This window comes from Balearica regulorum, chromosome 4 (assembly GCF_011004875.1).
Source record: "Balearica regulorum gibbericeps isolate bBalReg1 chromosome 4, bBalReg1.pri, whole genome shotgun sequence".
Classification (NCBI taxonomy): domain Eukaryota; kingdom Metazoa; phylum Chordata; class Aves; order Gruiformes; family Gruidae; genus Balearica; species Balearica regulorum.
The window spans coordinates 41,820,062-41,839,964 of NC_046187.1; the positions used below are offsets into that span (position 1 = coordinate 41,820,062).

The following is a 19,903-nucleotide window of genomic DNA, read 5'->3' on the forward strand; positions in this document are numbered from 1 at the left end:
ACACACCTGAAAAGATGCAGTGTGTAGGGAGATACTTCCTGTTATGCTCTTACTTATATTGTCCCACTTGATCAATTTTTACTTACTTTCTTCTACTAGAAATGTAGATTATTTTAGTTGTAATAAACTTGTAATCAATTCTTGCTGTTTGGAGTTTAAAGGCCTTTCTGTCATCTTTGGTGTGCTGTCTATAAGGGGAGGATCTAGGAGGCGCTGGATCATGCTTCTGTCTTATCCAGGGTCCTGTCAACTTTGCTATTCTGCAGAAAGCAGCTACAAATGTATGTTTTTATTGCATAGACTGCTAGTGCCAACATCTTTCCATTTCTGGGACATGGGAGAGACTAAAATATAACGTGACCTTGGGTAATACAGCAGATTAATTTATAATTCAGTTTAATAATATTTGTGTTACTCGAACATGATGGTATTCTTAACTATAAGAGGCTATTTTGCCTGCTTTAAAACTAGTCTTAAGTTACAAAGTTAAGCAGAGACTTCTGTATCTGTTTATTCAGGTATTTATCTGAGTCTGTCTGTTTTAGATCTCCTTAGTTACTGTCCCAGATTACACGGTGCTCTCTAAAGCCGCGAGGAGAGGTGCGTTGCCTGTGCTTACCTCCACAAAGTTCTCGGGCATCTCTTAAGTGGAGGCTTTGAGTGAAGTGCATGTCTGGCAAGACTTCTTTAACACAGCATGACCACTGAACCACAGGTGGGACCAGGGGCAGTTTGGGACAATAAACTATGACAGCACCAGGAATGAAAGGATGCAGTGTGTGAAAGCTGAGTGTGAGTTGAACCTCAGGCAACAAGGAAGGCAAGTTGGAAGGTTTAACAGCTGATTTGATATTCTCCAAACACTGACTGCCAGTAAAAATGAGGACAATAAAAGACTGCTATTTTTGTCAGTAATTTGTTCTGAAGCACTCAGTGTCTTTGTTTTTACTTGCTTTTGGTCAGACAGAGGAGTCTAATTGTGAAACTGCCTGTTGCACAGTAATTCAAGTGCTGCGCCTCTCTTAAGGAGGCACCACGTAAGATGGGTCAGGTACGGGCCGTGTATTCGCTGTCCTTTTTGTACTCTTAAATCTCACTGAAGGGGAGAGGCAGAGAGAAGTTTGCAAGTTTTGGGTGGCCAGTGGCGTCCCCCGATGACAGACCGGGTCTGGCACAAAGCACTCGGCTCCAGGTCTCCTGGTAATTTCTGCTCCTGATGAAGGTCACTGAAATGTGCTAAATAAAGGAAGTCGTTTAGTCTGGACGGGATGCATGAGTGTGGCCATTAGGCTTATAGAAAATCTAGACTCCTGCAGGAGGAGGAACATGAAGCTCTACAGCAGGAGGTTGTTGTGGGGGAGCAGGGACATCGGAAGAGGGAGTGTAGGAGCAAGGGCAGGGGGTAAAGCAGTACAAGCTGAAACAGCGCTTGTGGCAGGATTGTGTTGCTCTGCAGGAGTTTAAGTGGTATGTGCACAGCAAGGCCAAAGAGGATGACAGCAGCATCATTAGCTCAGACATCTTTCACTTGTAAGGGGAATTTAATACTGCAACAGAACCATTTCATTTAAATGGGATGCTTAGATGGGGATCATACTGACTTCTCTGAATATGGATATATATCTTTAAACAAGGTACTCTGCAGGTAAACGGGTAAAACTCAGGATTTATGGTGTTCCCCTCTGGTAGGCAAATAGCTGGGCAATCACGTTATTTCAACTGAAAATAAGTATTCTTGCATTGTTAGAAATCTGAATATCAGAGTTACTTATATTTACAGATATGCCACAAAAAAAGGGAAGGACAAGGGGTGGAGGCAATCTCCATGTGATTTGTTACCTGCGGGCTTCTGTAGCTGAATGCAACTTTGTATGCAATGACCTTATGAGACGTTGGCTGTAAATGATGGCAGATGCAAGCAATAGCCTGAAGTCACTGGCCTAGATGAATGCTTCTCCTGTGACAAAGTAGATGGTATCTTCACAAAAATCCAAGGAGACAGGAAGAGCTAGTTGGTCTTTTTGCCCAGGGAACTCTTACAGCAACTGCAACCATTTAAAAAATAAAATAAAGTTGAGAAACTGAGCTTTATCTTCCTCAGTGGCTTTCTTCCACTCACAGGTTCAAACACCAGCAGAGTGCTCTGATGTTTGTAATGAGTCTAAAAACTAACAATATTCACTAGGTAACAAGAAGTTGTTTTTACCATCTTTTGGAATCAGTGATACAGATTAATGTAAGTCACTCGGAACTTGAATGCTAAATTCCGTCAAACTCCTTCATAATATAGCAGAACATTGAGTTTTGCCAAATTCACATTTTTACAAACAGTTCCTCTCCTTTGTTATGTGCCCTTTTTATTTTTGAACATGCTGGTTGCTTTTCCATAAGCAATGCTCTCAAACCTCGGGAATGTCAACTGTAAGATAGAAAAAAATTGTTGATCTTACTCCCTGAAGTTGTTTTGCCTTAGCTAACTCAGGTGATTTGGGGGCTCAAAGATACTGCTACTTTACTTTTTTTTTTTCCCAATGGGCTAATTTGATATTAATGATGTGGTCTGCTGGTATCTATTGAAAACTAATATTACTTCTGTAACTGTAGAAGCATAAATACTAGTGATTGTCCCGTTCTGCCTTATCAGATAGGACATAAGGAATGAGTGGAAGAGGATTTTCCTCAATGCTGCTGACTAGCAAAACAGTTCCCTCTCCAGGAGCTCCTTGGGGACTGAGGGAAAGGGGGCAAGAAAAAGCAAGCTGCAGGGCAACAAGTAATGTGTCACATATCAATCAGCTTGATAGATGCTGTGAAATATAAGCAGCAGGTGAAGGGGGAAATTTCCTTCCTTTTTAAAAAGAATAATAATTTTTTAAAAAGCCATTTTCTTTTTCATTCTGCAGATGTAGATGGAAGTGCAAAACACAGTAGTATAAAACTGTTGCTGGACTCAGGTTTCTCCAAAGCTGCTTGTGGCCCTTGCACCTCAGTTGCACTTCAGAGTTACTTTTTTTAATTAATAGAATATATATTAAAATTATGCATATAATGATTGCTTGTTTATATCATCAAGTTCTTTGAACTTTTTGGGGAATTTTCTTTGTAGCTCATAAGCGGCTTCTGACCAAGTCTTGTGTAGAACACTCCAAAAGTTAAACTGATGGAGTTATTGTCTGGTACGATTAGTTGCTCTTTGGAGATGCCATCGCAGTAATGTATTTGTGGTACAAAATTGTAGTCAAGTAAGTTCTGTTTGCCAAAACTTATTCCAGGTTGGTATAGCATAACTAACAGTTTTAGTGCTAACAAGTGTGATTTAGGTCTTGTATAAGTACGTTTTGTTTCCTCCAGACTATTTAACAGGGCAGAAATATCCTACGGAGAGATGGCACTGGTTGCATAATGGACTTTCATGTTGTCAGAACATCTGTCAAAATTGAGGGCAACCATGGACATAAGAACATAACTTATAGACTTACATTTTCCTGGAAATGCTGCTGACAAATACCATCAGCAGTATGTTTTTTTCATGTAGGTTGCACAAAGCATGCAATTACAGTGATTTAGCAATCTGTTATTTTTACAATCATATATTTCTAAACTTCAATAGTTTTCTGTAATTTAGTGTAAAATTGTATTTCTTTCTGTGCTTCTACAGTTCCCATAAATGCTCTGTTCTCTAAGTTTACACAAGTTTTAAAAGTCACTGTAGGAGCTACTGAGCACGTAAGTGTGCACTCCATCACCTTTGGAGTGCGTCTGAAAAACACTGAGAGAAGAAGCCAAAGCAAAAGACAGCCAGTTTTGCCCAGGTACTGTGACAACGAATGGCCATTTTGAGCCAGGTGGCTTGAATGCCACTGCGTGTATTTGACAAAAGAATTCTGGTCCAACTTCTGCCCTAATTTGAGTCAACACAGTTGCCTTGTGATGTAATTGATGGAAGGTTTTGCAAAATATGACTTGACGGTAGTGCTGCATATGGAGCTTAAAACAGACCTTTTAGTGCAAAAAATTGTAATGATTACAAAAGGCTTTTTTACTGTTTATTTATTTTCTGAAGTGATGGCAGTTGTGCCATCGATCTTTATCCTTGTTTGAGAAGCTGTGTTTTTCCATTTGTGTGTGCTTTTGGTTGTTCTGCTTTCCCAGCTGCAGCTGGTCCTGCAGTAGCTAGAACTTCTGATTGCTTGGATGGAGGTTACCATGTGTGGTGGAGGGTGTGCAATCTTACAGGGTCCCTTTAACAGTCAGCCCATTCTGTTGTGGGAATCATTGCTTATTTATTCTGAAGTTAGCGGGTATCTAGAGTGAAATCTATTTACAAAGACATTGTTTATGTGTCAATTTTTTTCCTTTTGTCTGTGTTTGATCCTATATTACAAAGGCACGTAGTGACAGGACAAGGGGTAATGGGTTTAAGCTGAAGGAGGGTAGATTTAGATTAGATGTTTGAAAGAAATTCTTTACTGTTAGAGTGGTGAGGCACTGGAACAGGTTGCCTAGTGTTCAAGGCCAGATTGGATGGGGCTTTGGGCAACGTGGTCTAGTGGAGGGTGTCCCTGCCTGTGGCAGGGGGGTGGGAACTAGGTGAACTTTGACATCCCTTCCAACCCAATCCATTCTATGATTCCATGTATACTGAAAAGTCGTCCAACTTTTTGGTCATAAGAGTGTTGTGGAGTCTCTTTCTGTCATATGGCACAAAAGTAGTTGCAGGACTAAATAATTTGGTGTGGCACTTTATTTTTTCCATGCATGCTCTGAACTGTAACCTGGTAAGATCCACATATAATGATTCAAAGCAAACCAAAATATATTACATGTTGGGTTTTTTTCTCTCTGTTATTAGCTGGTAGAGCAGAATAATGCTAGAAGCTTGGCTGAGAACAGGTGTTATTTTAGTATCTTCCCAGCATAAGTCTAGTCAATAAGGAAATCTATGAATTCAGCTTGTTGTCTTTTTTTTTCTTTAACAAGGTAACTGAATAAATTAAAACAACCACCTGCTATTCACTCAAAAAATTGAAAATGCTAGGCTCTATATCATTTCTCTCGAGTGACCTTTTCTCTCCCATAAACTAGGAGCGTAGCTGCGTTGAGGCAAACAAATCAAAATAAATATGTTGAAATCCTTGCTGAAGTACCAAACTTAAACTGATAGCTGTGCAGTCTCTGAGTATCAGTCACAGAGGCTCTATTCAAAATGCTTCTTTTTGGCATAGAAGAGGAACTTGCATCAGGGGAACTCTGAGAGATATTGATTCATCCCCAGTAAAAGTCCTTGAACCCTTCTTTATGGTAGAAGAACATATATTGTATTTGTCTTTCATGGTAAATGCAGTGGTGTAGATGCAGCCAAGCATTAAGAAAGGTAAAAGCTGGATTGGAGGAAACAGACCTATGTAGGGATTTGCCTCCTAGGTTACCAAAATATTAAACTGTATCAGTTTTTATAGTTTGTCATGAAGAACACCAGAATATTGCAATGCTCAGTATCTGTCTTTAATCAGCTGGGTATGAACATGTGTATTCTGAGAGCGTAAGTTGGTTTTTGGGTTTTTTTAATTTCCTTTTGCCTCCTTGGGTAATGAGAATACTACTGGATTCTACTTAATTATTTCCCTTTTCATTTTTTGTATATCACTGTTTTTTGTCTAGATGAGCAAGCTGCTTTTATAGGTGTTGCTTTAAATTAGCAAACTTTTTTCAGTATGATAAACTACCATTTTAGAAATTAAGCAAATCCACTTTTTTAACATCAATTTGAATTTCAGACATTATTTCATAGGGAGTTTTAGGGAGTTGCCTGTCTTGCTTTGAAGAAAGGCAGATTATGCAACTTTGGCATTTTCAGTTTTATTGCCAGCTACAACTCCAACCCTCCTACCAGATGACCAATCTTGCTGCCCTATCAAGACTTCTCCCAGTTTTTTTCTTTTACTTCGTATAATTTAGAAACATGTTTCCAAAAGGATATGGTTATGTTTCTTATACCTTTAATTGCATCCTCTCTTTCGTAAAAAGGAAGAACCTAATTTGCAAAAAAAAAAAAAAAAAATTTACACCAAATACCTTTTTTTTTTTTTTTTTTAACATACAAGATTGACTGTGTTTATATCATCTCACTGTTTCCGAAACACCCATTGCAGTGACTCATACATAATCCCCTAAGGAGTGAAAAGAACATTTAAAAAATGAAGAAGCATGCACTGAACTGGAGCTGGAAAAGCTGACAGGAAATCCTAGATTTAGCCCTATAGAAAAAAACAATGATCTGTGGAATAAACATTTTTCTGTATTACTGTATGTAAACAGCTTACTATGTGTCCTTTATAAAGATGTAATGAGATCTTGTTGTTGTTGTTGTTTGTCTTCAGATGTGAGAGAACTCACAGACTGTTGCTTCTCTTCCCTCTTTTTTGGAAAACCCAGAAGTGCGGTGTCGTGCTCACTTCTTCCGAGCCCTCTCTTCACCTTGTTGTCACTGATTTGGACTCTTCCAAATTTTTTCAATTAATTTTAAGACTTACCTTGATTTTCCACTTAAGAAAGATTGTTATGGTGGGGGGTTTTTTTATTTTTTTTTTTAAATATGCCTTTCGGTTTGACTGTCGTTGTATGAATCTTTCAGAAGTTTGATGCTACATTTTTAGCCAATCCAAAAATTTAATCAGTGAGGGATACTGATTAAAATGATTTAAATTGTTTTGATATGTTATTAAATAATTTAAAAGAAAAATAGGGAAAGTCATCATTCATAAAACAGAAGAGATGCCAGAAGTTCCTAAATAAGGCATTGTGACTCATGTGGTAACCAAAATAGTTCTGTGATTGTGGTTTGACTCTGCTTTTTTTCCAGACAGCATTTGGAAAAACTTTGTCTCAGTTATCTCTGCAGAAGCGAATAACCTCCAGGAGCTGTGAACTGCAGCACGTGCTTAAAGGCCGTTAGTTCCTTTTTTTTTTTTTTTTTTTAAATGCTGAGACAGACTTAATTTTCTTCATAGCATCCCATGTGATCCTGCACTTTAGATTTGTGACTGAGGTGGGGAGGGAGGAGTGAGCAGCTGTGTGGTGCTGAGCTGCCTGCAGGCATTAACCCACAACAAATGCCTTCCATCATTTTTGTCCTAGGTACATAGAAATTGGAGGAAAGAGGTGAATCGTGTATCCTTTTCTTATTCTATGCAATATTTTCCTAGGCCTGCAAAAACGGAATATATTTAGTATCTGGAAGGGAACAGCAAATAAATGCATTGTAATACAAATTGTGCATAACAGTTATAATGAGGCTAAATGTAATAGTCATAGTTCTGACTTCAGCAAAATAAATTACTTTGAGAAGTGTTATGGTTCAGTCAGAATGGGCTAAGTGGAAGCTCATAACTGTTTTATAGGTGGTGGAAGTGGAATGAAAGGATGTTTAATTTCACACAGACCCAGGGTATAAGAAATTCCTGCCTGACTGAGACTAGTGATCCAGGATTGTGTCTGAGAGTGACAGCAGGACACGCATGAAAAGTTGGCTGCTTTCTATGCTCCCTTCCCTTTGGACTCTTTACCAGCATCCACAGCTGTTGAATTAAGAGGTTTTAGAAGGTACCTCCCTCTCCAGTTGTTTTATAGTCCATTTATGGACCTGTCATCTATCACCTTATCTCATCCCTTGTTCAGCTGTTGGTACCATCTCTCTCCACAGCCTCCTGTGCAGCATATTCCAGAAGATCACTGTGCAAAGAACATTTTGTTGTTGTTGTTGATCTCCTATCAATTTTGTCAAATGCCTCCAGTTCTTGTACTTGGGGTAAACAATGGTTTTTCCATTCAATTTATCCATTGCCTTCGTGATTTTTCTAAACTTCAGTTGTATACCCCTCAGCCATCACATCTCCAAACTGCAGAGTCTTAAGATGAAAGGCCAGCCTTTCTGGTCTTTCGTCTTAAGGCACCTATACACCTCCTCCTTTGTTCTGGTTGCCCTACTCTGTACTTTCTCTAACTCCTTTTGAGATGCAGAGACCAGAACTAAATATTAGTGAAGACATGAATGCGTCAAAATTTTATGCAGTCAAAATGACACACTCTTTAAGCATCCTTCCTGATGATGCCCACCATTTTGTTGGCTTTTATAGCTGCCTCCGCACTTGGAGCAGGAATTAGATGTGAGTTGGTAAGAGCTGAGTGCTCAGCAGTGTTCTGACAGTCGAGTGGCAAAGCCGCCTTTTTGATTTCTAGGGTAAGTGTGAGATGATGCTCTCTTCAAAAGTCCTCTCAGGGCTTTATTTAGATCCATAGCAGCCTTCTACCTTCTTGGAAAATGTGTCTTTTCAAGCACTCTTATCTTTCCCTTTCTGACGCTGGCTTTTGAGTTCCTCAAAAAACAGTGATGGAAGAACAAAATAATGTAACGCTTCCGCGTTTTGTATGCCTTCCCTGTTTAAGGTAGACCAAGCAGAGAGGTCAGAAGGTTTCTGCAATAAACTATATTGGAGGCCAGTCTGACTCCTGTTGTTACCGTGTTAACCTAGGCATATTTTATACTGGATTTTTTTAACTTCTGAAGTTTTATTATGCAGAATGATACGTGAGGATAATACTGTAATGTAGTAGTAAGAGAGAGCTTAGGCACCGAGCAAAAGCATGTAGTTTGTTTCCCGACACATGGTGTTAACCAGCCCAGCCTGCGCCTGGAGCACTGCATGTGATTGCTGCTCTGCCACTGCCCAGCACGAGAGATGTTGGCAGGTGGAGAGGACCTACCAAAGACATGCTGAGGAGGTTGGAGGGCTGCGGCGTGTGACACAGCCATGCAATGAGTAGGGGAGCTCGACTTGATTTGGCTGGAGAAAAGTCTCATGGGGAATCTAACTGCATCTTTTTACCCTCAAAAGTGAGGTTACAGGGAAAATAGAAATAAAATCTTCTCAGGGTTACACACTGAAAGAACAAGAGGCAATCCTCACAAGATGCAACATGAGAATCTTCTGCTGAGGTATGAGGAAAAATACCTTCACTGAGACTGGTCAAGCAACTGGAACAGGTTGTCCTGAGAAACTGGAGTTTTTCAGGGTGTGACTGGACGTGTCTCTGACAAACCTGATCTAACTGTGAAGCTGGCTGTGCCTCCAGCAGGTTTGAATAGGTGACATCCTTCAGATCTCAATTTTCTGTTTGATTCTCTATTTGTGAATGGATAGTGATACGTTTCTAAAACGTGTGCATTGTTCTCTGCAGATTTCGGTGTGATCTAACATCTGTCCTGTTTACAAACAGATAGTTTTAGCAGGAAATCTGAACTTTCAGCAATGTTTCCCTGTTGTCCTCTTGGATAGTAGTATCGGAAAAAGCAGTGACTGTGTTTTTTGAGGAGCGTTCATGGGTGGGGCTGTTGTACTCTGGAGACTTCACACTCAGACACTTCAGAGCCTTTCTGTCCGGTTTCTTCCAAAATCACCCACCCTCATAGTAACTCCACCAACCTCAGTGATCACAGAAAATGCCAAGCGGTTTTTGAAATCCTAGCCTTTCTTCTCAGTGAGAACTTCCAATCTCTTGGGGGGTGGGGAGTGCTGTAAAATGGTAAAGTAGTTTTAAACAAGGATGCAGGAGATGTCAGTGCCTGCGGCAGCTTGCTTCAACCCCAGCACCGCTTCCCCGGGCAGGTCTGTCTGTGTAGGCGTGCAGCAGATCAGATCAGGGCTACGTCCCAGTTTTGCCTGCTGTCCCCGGTGCCTTCAGCCTAGCTCCCAGCTCTGGAAGCAGCGCTGCTGTTGCAGCAGAGGGAGGCTTGCTTGGTGGGAGCAAGTCGGGGTGGGGGGGAGAAGGGTAGGGATTGGATGTGGCTCGAGGCTGCCAGCGATGTGCGTCCCAGGAGCATGTTGAGGCTTTATGTGGCAACCACTGAGACCCTGTAGAAGTCTCAGCAGCCGGAACAGAAACACCCTGTCCAAGAGTGGCCCCAAGGACGCTGTGGTCTGCATTGCAGCATTGTCTGCCTCCATACCACCTTCTCCTTCCTAAAACGCTATGTCGGTCCTCCCCATGTGTGGCTGTGGTGCGCAGCCTCAGCTGTGTTCAAGTTAGCGTGTCCTGTGTGGGTATTTAGTCTTTGGGAATGCTTTGGGCATTGCTCCATTTCTAGGACCTGCTCACCAAGGTAAGTGTGGGCACCAGCTGGTGATGTTCTACAGCAGCCTGATGCTTTAGTAAAAAGTGTTCATTTGACCCCTCAACAGAGACTTCTCCCTTCTTGCTCAACATATATTTAGTACTATCTCTCAGTGCATTAATGTACTGGATCTAAATAAATAAAGAGTCATGAATTTATATATGATCTGCTGTTTCCCTGTGTGTGTCTATAGGATGACAAGGAAGCCAACAGACCCATGCCAAACAAAGGAGACCATGGACTAGGAAACGAGAAGTTCAAACCTGTGGTACCTTGGCCTCATGTTGAAGGTGTGGAAGTAGACTTGGAATCCATTCGAAGGAAAAATAAGGCCAAAAATGAACTAAATCATCATGGTGGTGGTGATAAACAGCAAAACATCATCCAGAGGCAGTATCTCACATTTAAGCCTCAGACATTTGTATACCGAGATCCTGTTTTACGACCTGGAGTCCTTGGTAATTTTGAACCCAAAGAGCCTGAGCCTCATGGAGTTGTTGGTGGCCCTGGAGAGGAAGCGAAGCCATATGTTTTAGGACCAGATTACAAAGAATCCATTCAAGCCAGTATTAAAGAGTTTGGGTTTAATATGGTGGCAAGTGATATGATCTCACTAGATCGGAGCGTTAATGACTTGCGTCAAGAAGAGTAAGCAAACTTTTTGTTTTCTTTTATTTCTGTTTTGATGGGATTTAATTATTTTCTTTCCATATATCCGAACTGATGCTTAAAATAATATTAATTAGGCCACATACTTAAGGCTTTGTGTCCTGACAGACAAGAGTGCTGTACTAAACCAAATGTTTCCATATATTGTTCTTAATGCTGTTGCAGTGATTCCTTTCATGAATATTTAATCTATATTGATTTATCTCTGAAGTCATCCGTTTCAGTGTCTAATTGCATGTATTTGCATTTTCCAGGTCTAGTCACAGTCTTCATTGTTATATTTTCTTTTCTTAATGCATAACTTCTTAGGATTTGTTTTTAAGAAAGAATGATTTTCTTTATCATTTCCTGCAGAAATTCCCATACTAGCTAGTTTTATTCAGTTTTAGTTTCATCCTGGTGCTTTAAAAATAAATAGAACAGAAACTAAGAAATACTGTTCCCTTTAAATAACTCTGCTTAATTATGTACATTAACAGAAGTATAGATCTGCCATAGTGGTGTTTGGAGCTGACGGAAGAATAGTCTTCTAACAGTTTGTTACCACATTTGTCATAAAGAAGGAAGCAATCTTAGAAAAAAAACATTCTTATTTGCTGGGAGGGTGTCCACTTTGGTGTGGTGAAATTCTGGGAAGTTAGTAACATTTGCTCAATGATTACTAACGGGTTTACAGAGTCTCTTCTGATCTTTGGTATATGCTGTAGCCAAATTTGCTCTCAGGATAATCTGCATTGGATATAATTTTCCTTGTTAAATATCAGCTAAGGACAGATCTCTGAGCAAACTGATTGATTGGGTTTTTTGGTTTGGAGTTCTGTTTTGTTGTTTTTGCATTTATAGGAGAGAGGATATGAAATGAGGTACTTGCCTGTTCTCACTTCCCCCTCATCCCTAGCAATGGAGCTGCGCCCATGGCAGGACTGGGTGCCAACCTCTGGGTTGTACATTCTCAGCTGTGGCAGCTGATCTGTTTGGCTGGTCAGCGGCCAGTTACGGAGCCCTGCTGTGGCCTTCCGTCCATTTTATGGGGTAGGACAGAACTGCCCAGCAGTGAGTCTGATTCATGCCTGTGCATGTATTGGCTGCTTGAATTTGCTACCTGGTGTGTACCTACTGAAAGCGAATGAAATGCTCAGAGTACAGCGTTTCCCTTCCTTCGTGCCGGGTTCCTCCAGTGACTTACTACAGGTTTCCACTTGCTGGCAGCGAGAGGAGAGGACCGTGCCTGTCCGCCGTGGGTGGCAAGGAAGCGTTGGCTGTGCTGGGGTTCACTTCAGGTTTCTTTCTTCGCTGCAGTCAGCAGTTGGGCCTCTGTGCTAAAGAGATTTTTCTGAAGGGGAAGAAACGATCTGGGTAACCTGTGTAGGTTGGTGTTGTCTTTTAGGTTATTCCTTAGACGCTGCTGCTTCTGCTAAGGCATTTGCAGCCACTGGGGCCCCTTTTGTAGGAGGCAACAGGACTAAGGAAACTCGCAGAGAAAAACCATTTCCCCATGGGATGTTGTGATTAACTGAGCAGAGGGGAGCTGATGCCAGGATTTCACGTTAGCAGAGCTCGCTTTGGTCCTGCCTTCCCTAAGCGGGGGGGGGGAAGGAGGCAGAAGCATGCTGCCCTCCTCGCCCTCCGCTCCACAAGCTCAGCAAAGCAGAAACAGCAGCGTGTCGCGTGCAGGTGGGACTAGGCTGCCTCTGCCCAGGCTGGTAGCCATGTCTTTGGCAGCAGAGCTCAAGTACATCCCCCCCACCACCTTTTTCCCCAAGGAGGACATCAGAGAGCACACGTATCTGCCAAATAATTCCACACCTATAGCTTCCTGAAGTATTTTTGGCATAATCTCGGAGTTTGTCTTTACTTCTTTTCTGAAGGAGAGTAATAAATAGAAATTCCCGAAGAAGAATTAAATACTTTGCATACTTTGAGGAGTAGGAGGGACAGCCGTGTGACCAATCAAAGCAGAAAAGATGAATTTTAGAAAGAGTTGTCTTCCGAGCACGCTTGCAGATAAGTCTTCCATGGAGGTCAAAGCCAGCGGCTCAAATCAAAGTTAGGTTTTATTATTTAATGTTCTAAGCAAACAGACAAAACAGCATGAAAAACAATATGAACAAAAGGCATCTTTCAGACAATTTTATAACAAATATTTTATGTATTGAATACATGGGATGCTTGCAATTGTCCTAAATAGGTTAAAGGTTTCTAGCTTCCTTGTGTCTCCTGTGAATGGCAGAAGAAGAGGGGAAGCAATGTAAGATTGGCTGATATTGCTATATGCTTTCAGGTATCAACATACACTCTCTCCTGCTCATCCCCCGATACTGGCAAGAAATGCAGCAAAAGGTAGCGGATTGCCTGTTGGATGCACCATTTATTTTCCTCCCACTGATGTGTTTAAAAAGTCCAGAAGCCATTTTGGTTGATAAAGCTGGCGAACATTGAGTTTAATCCTACTGAAGAGCAGTACAATTTTTTTGGTTAATGGTATCTTGGCATTGCTAATTGAGGAAGATCTTTCAGGCAGAGACCAGGTTATTTGTTCATAGGCATTCAAATCCAGGTAGACCTCACTTCAGCCTTCTCTTCCTTCTAAGCATCAAAATTTTTAAGCGTCACCCTAAGCAGTCAGGTATGTTCAGTGAAGTATGCCAAATGCGTTCCCAGGCAGTGCTAGTGGGAATGAAGTAGTGCTGCAAGGACTGTCTCTCTCTCTCTCAGCTCAAAAGGCATGTAGCCTTAGGGCTTGTCCCTGCTGGAGAGGGAAGAAATGCCAATAAAGGGGGATTCAATCCTGCTATGTTTAGATTTGACTTTGGGGTGGGACGTTGCCAAGATGATTTGCCAGCTGCCTTTATTGATTCCATAGGAACTTTGCTGGTGATTCTGGGCTGTCTCAGCTGCTGTAAAAAGCCTTAACTCTTGCTGCGCCCTGTAGAGAGGAATAATGTTGGATGGTGCATGGAAGTTGTTTGTCAGGTACATCAAAACATTTCCATTTTGCCGGTTCTGTGTACTTTTGTCTTACAGTTTTAACCAATCTGTTTCGAGGTTGAAGCCAAGTGCTTCTGTTGGCATACAGCAAGTCATAGGTTTGGTTAAACAAAATAAAGAACGTATGGGGATATGTAAAAGTCAGTGTGCAAAATTTCAAAGATGGCATCATGTCACTGCAGCCTTTCAGCACTCTGCAGGAGGGCCAAGGAAGCCTTAAACTGGGTTTAGGTGGAGCAGGACCTGTTTTCCACCTTAATTCTAGTTGCAAAGAAGTAGAGTAGGCTTAGCAGGCCCTGTCCAAAGCCTCTGTACAGTTCTGGAAGAAAACTTTTTCTTAAAACTTGATGACTCTACCATTTTTTTATTTTTTTTTCAATGAATTATTATTATCCTGATAGGTGGCAGCCTTTTAAGAGCAGTCATTTATGTTGAATTTTACACATTGTTCCTGCCTCCTAGCAGACTTGTGATAAAACTGATGTTAGCTTTCGGGAAGAAGGATATTAATTTGATTGCTCCCTGGATTTTTTATTTGGGTTTTTTTTTAGTGATCAAGAGTCTGCACAGAGGTAGAGCTGAAGTAAAAATAGAGTGATAATGTTTCTGGATGATCTTGGATTCAAGATAAACATCCCATGCTAGGGAAATAAAAAATGGACCTAAGTTTGAGGATGAATGCTGTCAGGTAACAAGTTGTGTCATCTCAAAAAAAAAAAAAAAAAAATCTTAACTGAAGAGAATTGCTGCTAGGGAGAACAAGAACCGAGTTGTTTTTCCAGCATAATGAGCCACTTGTCCAAGGTATTTTAAAATACAATTAAATTTAAAACATACAGCTATACTGGATCTGACCAGAGATCATTTGCTCTTGACAATCTTGTCTCTAGCTCTGACCAATAACATATGCATGGGAGAAAACATGTAAGAATGGACTAAGTTTCATTCCTGGCAACCAGTGGGCTGGGACACTTGAGCCAAAAATTGCAACAGGATTGTCATGCTTCATAGACCTTTTTCTGTGCTCAGACTTGTCTTTTAAATGCATTTATACTCTTGGAATTAATGATATCCTGAGTCAGTGACTTTTTCGAGGCTGTAGAACATGGAGTTTGTTTAACCTCTCCTCCCGGATGCTGTCATGTACCTCTGTTACTCTGCCACCCTGTGACATGGGAATATTGGAGATATCTGCGTCAAGCTACTATAGGAAGGAATATGAAACATCTCTTATTGTTCCTACTATTCTATTTGCCCTTTCATTAACTCTGAGCTAAAATGCTTACAGAGCTATCCACGTTTGACTCAGATTTTTTTATTTTTTTTTTTTGAGTGGTAATGCCAAGTTTAGGTTCTATCACTTAGTATATGCACTAAGAGTGGTCTAACGCTCCATATACATTCATTTGCGTTTGCACTGAGCTCTCCTGCCAGCTCATTTCCTCGGTAGTGTCCTTGAATTATTCTGCAGCTGTTTATAGTCATTTTAACTGCAACTACCAATAACTTTTTTTATTGTTCAGTAATGACCTGGAAGAGGAGGTGGACAGACTGGCTACCAGCACAGACACTTACGCTGCTACAAGTCACAAATTCGCTTAAAAAATTGGAATGAGTAGACAGTTTTTACATGTTAGCAGTTAGTAGTCTAACAGATCTTCCATCTTACCCTGCCATACTTTGAAGAACTTTGCTTGTAAAGAAAGCAAAGAACCTCATTAAAGGCTTTGGAAATTCAGTAACTCTATTAATAGGCTCACCCCTGTCCACATAGTTTTTGATTTCTTCAAAAGATGGTAGTATGTTGCTGCGGCATGGCTTTCTTCCACAAAAGCTGTGTCTATGGTTTACTAATTTTGTTATTTATTACTAGCTTCTTTTCAACACAGAAGTCAGACTTAGTGGTCTGCAATTCTTTAGCTCCCCAAGGCCCTCTTATAAAAAATTGGTGTCATGTTTTCCTCTTTCTCTTTGTTTGATAACAAGGCTGGTGTCAGCAATAGTTATGCAACACAATAGTTTGTCAATTTATGTTGCATTCTTTTGGAAAAACTGGGTTTATATAAAAAAAAAAAAAGCAATTAGGCTATTCATGGCAGAAAAATCCAGTGGAAGCTATCATGCAGATATGTGTTATCTCTGAATTAAAGTCCCTCAGCTTTAGGTAGCTGAAGATAGGAGCATATAGTGGGAAGTATCACTGTGTGCTTGCCCTGTTTTTGTTCTCTTCCCTGGGTATGTGACGTTGGTCACTGCTAAGAGTTCAATGGAAATACTTACTCTAGCTTCCCTGCTTCTGAAGTGGTCTCCGTTCATTTTGATAATCTATCAGCCCAACAGACTTTCTGGCAGGCATCCTACTTGTGGTGTTTGAAACAAATATTTCAATAGCAGCTTTTGTACTTCAGTAAGCTATTTCTCAAACTTTTTTTTAAAAATCTATCTTCTCATTTACATTCAGTTTGCCCAAATTAGTGCTCATTTCTGTTTTCCTTGTTTGGACACCACCCTGTGCACTTAAAGAATGTCTGTCTTACTGCTAACAGCATCTGGTTTTTAATCATGCTGGCTTTCCCTAGTTCCTCTCTAAGCTTTTTTTATGATTAATGATAAACACTCTCAGCTTCTAATATGATGTCTTTGAAAAAGCTCCATGCTACGTGAAAGCATTTTACCCTTAATTTATCTTTTCAGCAAGCCTGCTCAGTTCTTTACAGTTCACCTTTTCAAAAGGAGGTGTGCCTGGGTGTTACCGGGATACTTGAGTGCGTTGTGGCTACAATCAGAGCGTGGCTCCTATACAGGTATGTCTTCAGCTGAGCTCTGCATCGCACCAAGGACTCAAAATGTGCTGCTTTTCTAGTGCTACCCAAAACGGTAGTCTCTGGAGCACAGTTTATATTTACTGTGTCTCCTGAGGTGGTGGAAGTCTCGTGCATGTGTCTTCTGTCCTCTCAGGTGCTCAGATTCCTCAATACACGTCGCAGGTGCTGTCTGAGTCCTGCTTGGGCAACCGGTACTTCTGCGTGGTTGTATCAATGGCATCCCCTTGTCTTCATGTTAGAAGTTCCCTGGCACATTTAAGCTCTAGTAATCTGTTTCTGGTTTATTTTAGAGAAGGCAGTCCTTTCTGGATAAAGTTAATCATTTCCAGAATCTTCACCAGGTACTAATGAATTCAAAACATGCTGCTCTACACCATTTTTTCATCCAGGCCCTGAAGCTCTGTGCTTTTTTTTTTTTTTTTTTTCCCAATTGCCTGTAACCTTTGTAAATTTAGCTATTTTCTTCCTCTTTCCATCTGGAAAAAATAAAGAAATTGTCCATGTCTGGTTGGCCCCATGACTGAGGGTAAGAGATGCTGAATGAGTCCTTGGGCCGGGCCTCTGTTGTGCTGCTCCCAGTCTGTTTTACTACTTTCCATGGCGTAGCTAAAGATAAGCATGGCAAAGCAGGCACAGTGCTGGCCAAAAGGGCTGTGGCATTTGGAGCTGTGGGTAAAAGCCTAACTGAACAGACCTGCTGCAAAATTAGTCCTCCAATTCAATAGGTTTAAAATAGAGACCTAAGTGAAGTCATTATCACTCTTAGAAGTCCAATTACATGAAGTCTGTGGTTAATTGTCATGTCAAATCAGTGAAAGAATGTTCTTTCTTACGTTCTCGTGGAAGACAATAGTTCTGCTGCATGACTATCTAAGCAGAAAGTGTTGTATAATAATCTCAGTATGTTTAAAAAATATTAATACAAATCCCAGTGTTAAATGTTGCCATTGTGTGTTGGCCACCTCCTGACGAGGCAGAATCAAACTGCATTTTGCTTTTTAGGTCATTATCCTAAATGGATCCTTGCGGGACGTAGCCTTACGGTTTTTATTCCCAATGGCTGTTGTTAATAGCTGGTTTGTTGGGGGAGAAGATATTAATTCAGAGTTGGAAGCTTTTTCACGGTCAGGATGATGGATGTGCTCTTGGTAAAACAACATTGGCTATTCCCAGTCACCTTCTCCTTCATGCACTTGGAAATGGCTTCCAGCAGCGTTTGTTCTCTCATCTTTCCATGAGCTGAGATTAGGCTGGCTGGCCATAATTCCCTGGATCCTCTTTCTTGAAGGTGGGCATGGTATTTGTCTTTGCCAGTCCTCAGGAACCACCGGACTCAAGCACCCACCTCAAGCACCCGAACCTTGTAAAAATGGTAGTGTGTGACCTTACAATGACATCACGAGCTCCCTCAGTGCCCGCCAGTGTGGCCCATCCAGTCCCATGGACTTGTGTTGTGTTTATCCCATTTGCTGTGATATGTCCAGTGAAGTGGTCCCTGACCCACCATTTCTCTATGGTGGATATTCCTTCATTTCTGCAGACTTTGCCACTAGATGCAGGGACTTGGGAGGTGTGACAGCAAACCTTGCAAGTGAAGACTGAGGGAAGTCAGTCGGGTGTTGAGGGGTCTCAGTCTTTTCTGTGTCTTTGACACTAAGTTGCATCTCATTCAGCAGTAAATGCATGTTTTCTTTTTCTTCCTTTGCATACAAGCCCTTCCCTTTGCATACAAGCCCTTCTTGTTGCCCTTCCCATCTCAGGGTTTTCAACTCGCTGGATCTTTTCCTTTAATTCTCTCTGCATGTGCTCAGGCAATATTTCTGTGCTCCTTCTAGGTAGCCAGTCCATGCATCTACCTTCCCTAGTTCTCCTCTTTGCATTGGAGCTCCATCAGGAGTTCTTGGTGCAGCCAGGTGGGCTTTCTGCCATGCCTGTTTGGCATGGGAATGGGCCGTTCTGGTTTTTTGGGAGGTTGTCCTCAAAGAAGCCATTCTTGGGTCTTTTTTGGCAAAGCTGTAACACCTAAAATCATGAACTTCTCATGTCAGATGTTAGGAAACATTGAAATAATGGTTTCTGTATGAAAGAGTCAGTAAGAGAGAAAAAGCCGCCTGATGGACAGAACCACAGATGACTATGAGTGTGGAGCTCGGAGCAGAGGCTGTGTGGTGTATAGCTCGTTTCAAGAGCTGCACCTGGTTACACAAGACCAAAGCGGGTGAGCTGTTCCGAAGAACAGTATTTCTAAAAAATATGTATCTACAATGCATTAGTTGCAGAAGTCTCTTTGTAATGTTTTTGAGATAAAAGGAACTAAGAAGCAGTGCAGGTTTTCCGTGATGAAGTTCACTTTCACAGTGGAGTATTCCAATCCACATCTGCCATTTCCATTGATATATTTTGCTGGGCTTGGGTCATGCTTATTGCACGTTCGGTTGAAATTTAAGTCAAGAAGCATTCTCTTAAAGTTTATTGTAAGTGATGCTCTGTAAAACTCCCATCTGTCCTATTAACTAACTTAGAATACTGTAGAGCCCTGAAGCCAGGGATGTTCATACTGCTGATCAGATTTCATGCCAGGGTAATTAACTGTGTTGGCTATAAGAAAGGATCAGTGCTCAACATGCTTTGCTCAGGCTTGATACGCTGTTGTTATCCAACCCATGGAAGACTTGCTTACAAATTATTCTTAGTGACCCAGAGGGTTTTAATCTTATGATTCTATTTAAGCTGGATTTTTTTTGACAGCTTCTTTTGACAAACATTGCAGGAATTTTATCCTGAGTAGTTTGACTGGAAGAGGAAGCGTCATGACTCTCTGTGAATGTTTATGGCATGAGACAAATTATTATCTTACTGGATTTTTTTTTTCAATATAGATAACTGCTGTCTGCTCACCAGCGTGAGCCAGAATTTCAGCTGCATCACCCACACACATCTGTCAGTTTGATCATGGCAAAATAAATATTTTTTAAGTGTTTTTTTCCTTCCGTGGATTATCCAGTTTGACTTTTCCTTTTTAATGATGTCATTGCTGTTCCTGGGCATGCCCCCTGGGCCATACAAATTTGTACTTGAATAACTGTATCTGTTGCCATGGGTCACCTTTCTACTTGAAACAGAACAACTGGCAATACGCTTTTGTTGAAAAGCCAAAAAAAGTAACTCTTCCTTGCTTGAGTACAATGCTCCTTGTGTACAGAAATGTATTTTTGGACAACTGTTTTTGCAGCTCATGATATTTTATAGA

General features: G+C 41.0%; 1 protein-coding gene across 5 annotated transcripts in view; it reads left to right on the forward strand.

The window, feature by feature from the left end:
• Nucleotides 1–19,903, forward strand: part of GALNT7 (polypeptide N-acetylgalactosaminyltransferase 7) — a 74,275-nt gene that overhangs the window by 22,260 nt on the left and 32,112 nt on the right. For all 5 annotated transcript variants that reach the window (XM_075751884.1, XM_075751883.1, XM_075751885.1 and 2 more), the window contains one exon: nt 10,365–10,819. In XM_075751884.1, the coding sequence (XP_075607999.1) occupies nt 10,365–10,819 (455 nt within the window). The remainder of the gene's footprint in view (nt 1–10,364; nt 10,820–19,903) is intronic.